Here is a 3,878-nt window from a genome sequence, read left to right as displayed (position 1 = left end):
TTTCTTATTTACTCTCACTCTCAATTTTTGTACATGATTTTCCTCCTGTCTGATAAAAATGTCCTCTTATCTCTTCTCTTGGATTACTCACATTCTGTCCTTTCTGGTCTTAATCTAAAAATTACTGCAGGGGCTATAAGTCTCTAGGAAATCTACCTGTGTATTGCCACAGAACTCCATTCACGGCTTCACAGATCGAGTAGTAGCTGCTGACTAATAAGTCCATCTCACTAGATTTTAAACTTCATGAAGATAGGAATTGTGTCTTAATCAACATTCTATACCTAGGGCCTAGAAAAGTGTGCATAGATGGTTCAATAATTACTGTATATCTCAGTGGCACTTTCTATTTAGGGAAAATTACAATTTTGAGTTTTTATAATTTATTCATACAATTAGTTGTATCCCAAACAGCTTTACAAAACAAAAGCAAAAACACAGAAAATACACTCAAAAACACTACTGTCTGAGGTATTTAGTCTGAGATAGCAGAGCTGTCCTGATGGTGTATATGACTATTGCAACATCTTTTTCTACTCCTAAAAGTATTTTATGTGAGCAAAATCAGGTAATAAAATTCATGATAGACAGACTGTAAATGCCAAAATTTCAAAAGTTCAGAAGGGAGAGATGAGTCTTATGTGTGAGGAACAAGATTGAGAGGGACCAGGAGGAAGATTGCTGCTGTAACCTGAAACCAGCGCCATTCAAGGAGCAAGCATAGAGAGAGAGACCAGAGGCAGAGGCAGGCCTCTCCAGATTCGCAGGTGGCAGGTTTGATAAACAAGGGAACTTACGAAGGAGGCTTGCTTGGGGCAGCTGCAAGATGAGTGGGTTTCTGCACCTGCTTGTCAAGTTAAGAGTTTACAGAGGCCTTAACTAGGTTCAGTAATGTACCTGGTCCAGAGAGCCTCAATGCTACACTTTTATCTCCAGGATGTATCTTTGGAGCAGCATCTGGGTGTGGGGAAGGCCTGCGGAACACATACATACTACAAGACAAGTGGAGGAAGGGCTTCCATTTGCTCAGGTTCAGCTTATGAGTAAACTGGTGCTCACACCTTCTTGATGACCTCCTCTATCAGGTACAGTTAGAAATGATATACATTTGACCCTACCTGGAGACTTTTGAATATATGGACTAAAGACTTGTCTACCCAGCTCTTTGCAGAGCCAAGTAATAGAGACAAAGCCATAGAGGAAAGACTTTCCTTATTAGCGTGGTCACTAATACCAGCATTTGTTTAAGGGAACACTGCCTGAAACTACAGCAGTAGACCTCATGCACCATGTACCCTTCATCCTGATACTCATAGGCATGGCCTTTACTTAGATGGTGCTCGCTGTGGTACACTTCCTTTGTTTATAATGGAAGCCCTTTTGACAAAGGCGTGCACGCGTGTGTGTGTGTGTGTGTGTACCTCATGAAACCTTTTTATTTTTTTTGGTTTATAAAATGTAGTTTTATGTTACTCTGCTGTTACATAGGGAACATTTTCACAAGGCTTTTTTGGGACTACAGTCAATGATTAGCAACACACGATAGTGGTCCAACTCTACATGACAATCACTAGACAAACTGGACACCCTCTCACATGTGTACACATCTGCATGGAAAAGTACTAACGTTTGGATTTGAAGCTTGAAGCTCATTTGCAAATGAGCAAATTTGCAATTTGCAATTCAACCTTGGATTTGTGTACTTTATTTCCCCCTTTCTAGTGTAGTAAGAAATGACATGCACTTTAATTTGCCAAAAGCAATGCTTGTATTCTGGCAGCAACATGCTACTTCTATTACATAGTAAAGTGAATACCAGGAGGTATTCACAAAGGCAGGAGGTGTAAGTGAATTTTTATTGGGAAGGGAAGTTGTCAACTCAAACAGCAGCAAATGAAGAATGAGTAAGGAAACTTCCTATTGTCACAGATACACAAGACCTCCATCATGTATGATACGGGAGGCATTTCAATTTGTGACCCCCAGCGCAGAAATGCCAAACGCTTTTCCACTCAATCTAATACTTCTGGATTCCTACCATAAAGGAATACATTAAGAGCATGAAAAGTTGCTTACTGAAAGGAAACCCCCGAAGAAGAGTAGGGGAGGGAATGTAGAAATTAAGAAGTTATATGGAACACTTTTAAATTGTAATAACTACATTTTCATATCTTCACAGTAATACAAAACACAGTCACTTGCAGAACTGGTTCAGATTACTTAAATACCAGATACATTTTTAGTCCTCTACATAAGTGGAAGTTACTTATGTTTATATGAAATGAAGCTATTAATACTTTTCTACAGCAGTAACTGCACACCAGGAAGGCCAAGACAAACACAAATCAAGGAATGGAGTTTTCCCAAAGCTGTGGTGTGAAAAGACTATAAACAGTTGATTCCATACACACGAATGGGTTTCTTTGCTATAGGAAATCCAAATGGAATAAAGAATGGAGATGAGTAAAAAGGTTTCTCGAGAGGAAGAAGGATGGCCACCCTGTATGCATTTAGTTTTCTGCCCCTTCTGCTGCATCACATTCTTCTCCTGCACTGTCTGATGTCCGTGTTAGGTTGTCTCTAAGCAACTGCATGATGAGGGTGCTGTCTTTGTATGAATCTTCATTCAGTGTACCAAGTTCTGCAATGGCCTCATCAAAAGCTGTTTTGGCCAGAGTGCAGACAAGCTCTGGGTTATTAAGGATCTCGTAGTAAAATACAGAAAAGTTAAGAGCCAGCCCCAGGAGGATGGGGTGTGTGGGTTGCATCTCTTTTTTGCTTATATCAAAAGCCTCTTGGTAAGCTCCTTGGGAATTATCTATCGTTTGTTTTCGATCATCACCCCTGGCAACTTCAGCAAGGTACCGAAAATAATCTCCCTTCATTTTCAGATAGAAGACCTTACTCTCGGGATCCCTGGGTGGCGCAGCGGTTTGGCGTCTGCCTTTGGCCCAGGGCGCGGTCCTGGAGACCCGGGATCGAATCCCACATCGGGCTCCCGGTGCATGGAGCCTGCTTCTCCCTCTGCCTGTGTCTCTGCCTGTCTCTCTCTCTCTCTCTGTGACTATCATAAACAAATAAAAATTAAAAAAATAAAATCTTAAAAAAAAGAAGACCTTACTCTCTGGATTAGTTGCGTTGGCTATCAAATACTTATCCAACAATTCCAGCGTCGTGGTGCAGATGGACCTCAGCTCGGACTCCACTTTCTCCCGACAGTCCTTAATCAGCTGCAACTTCTTGTCCGAGGTGTCGGTTTTCTGCTCGATGCTCGAGCTGACCCGCCAGGCGGACCTGCGGCCCCCGACCACGTTCTTGTAGGCCACGGAGAGCAGGCTGCGCTCCTCGTTGGACAGCTCGGCGCCCTGCTCCGGCCCGGCCATCACGCAGGTGGCCCTGTCGTCGTAGCGCTCGGCCTGCTCGGCCTGCTCGGCCAGCTTCGCCTTCTGGATCAGCTCCGTCTTCTCCATGGGGGCGCGGGGAGGAGAGCGAGGGCGAGCACCGACGGCCTGCGGGTCTCATGAAACCATTCTGATTGCCAAATCGCAAGCAAGAATGCTGGTACAGATCAAAGGAAAGCCTCCCAAGGCTCAATACTGGATTCAACGTTTTTTTCCTCTAATTTTTGACATTCATGATCTATGTACAGGCATTTATTTAACTGCTAGGGCAGTAGACAGATGGCCTAGCTCACTGACCTTGACCTTGTCACTGAAATAGAAATAAATTGTGCTCTTTGGTAATTAGAAAAAAAAAAAGTTATGAAATAGTAAAACACAAATTCTACTTATACATTACAGTTGGATTGATTATTAATGGTTACAGAGTTGAGGTGCAACAGTCAGTATATGCAGTATATGTATTTTGTCGTTGGTTTC

The 3,878-nt window shown here is 42.7% G+C and overlaps 1 protein-coding gene across 1 annotated transcript; it reads right to left on the bottom strand.

Annotated features, from left to right (window-relative positions):
- Positions 1-2,171: 2,171 nt before the first annotated feature.
- LOC112671427 (14-3-3 protein theta-like) lies at positions 2,172-3,470 on the bottom strand. The gene is made up of 2 exons (XM_025465698.3): positions 3,117-3,470; positions 2,172-2,900 (listed from the first exon to the last, which is right to left on the bottom strand). The coding sequence occupies exons 1-2, from the start codon at positions 3,468-3,470 to the stop codon at positions 2,511-2,513; spliced, it is 744 nt and encodes a 247-aa protein (XP_025321483.1). The 3' UTR covers positions 2,172-2,510.
- Positions 3,471-3,878: the final 408 nt, after the last annotated feature.

Source organism: Canis lupus, chromosome 5 (genome assembly GCF_003254725.2).
Source record: "Canis lupus dingo isolate Sandy chromosome 5, ASM325472v2, whole genome shotgun sequence".
Taxonomy (NCBI): Eukaryota; Metazoa; Chordata; class Mammalia; order Carnivora; family Canidae; genus Canis; species Canis lupus.
The sequence above is the reverse complement of the archived record's forward strand: the minus strand, read 5'-3'. Positions and strand labels throughout refer to the sequence as shown.

Excerpts from the sequence above, each read along its gene's own strand:
- LOC112671427 (XM_025465698.3), bottom strand. The coding sequence starts at position 3,470 with ATGGAGAAGACGGAGCTGATCCAGAAGGCGAAGCTGGCCGAGCAGGCC. Across the intron at positions 2,901-3,116 it reads CAACTAATCCAGAGAGTAAG|GTCTTCTATCTGAAAATGAA; the intron begins GTCTTCTTTTTT and ends CCCGAGAGTAAG.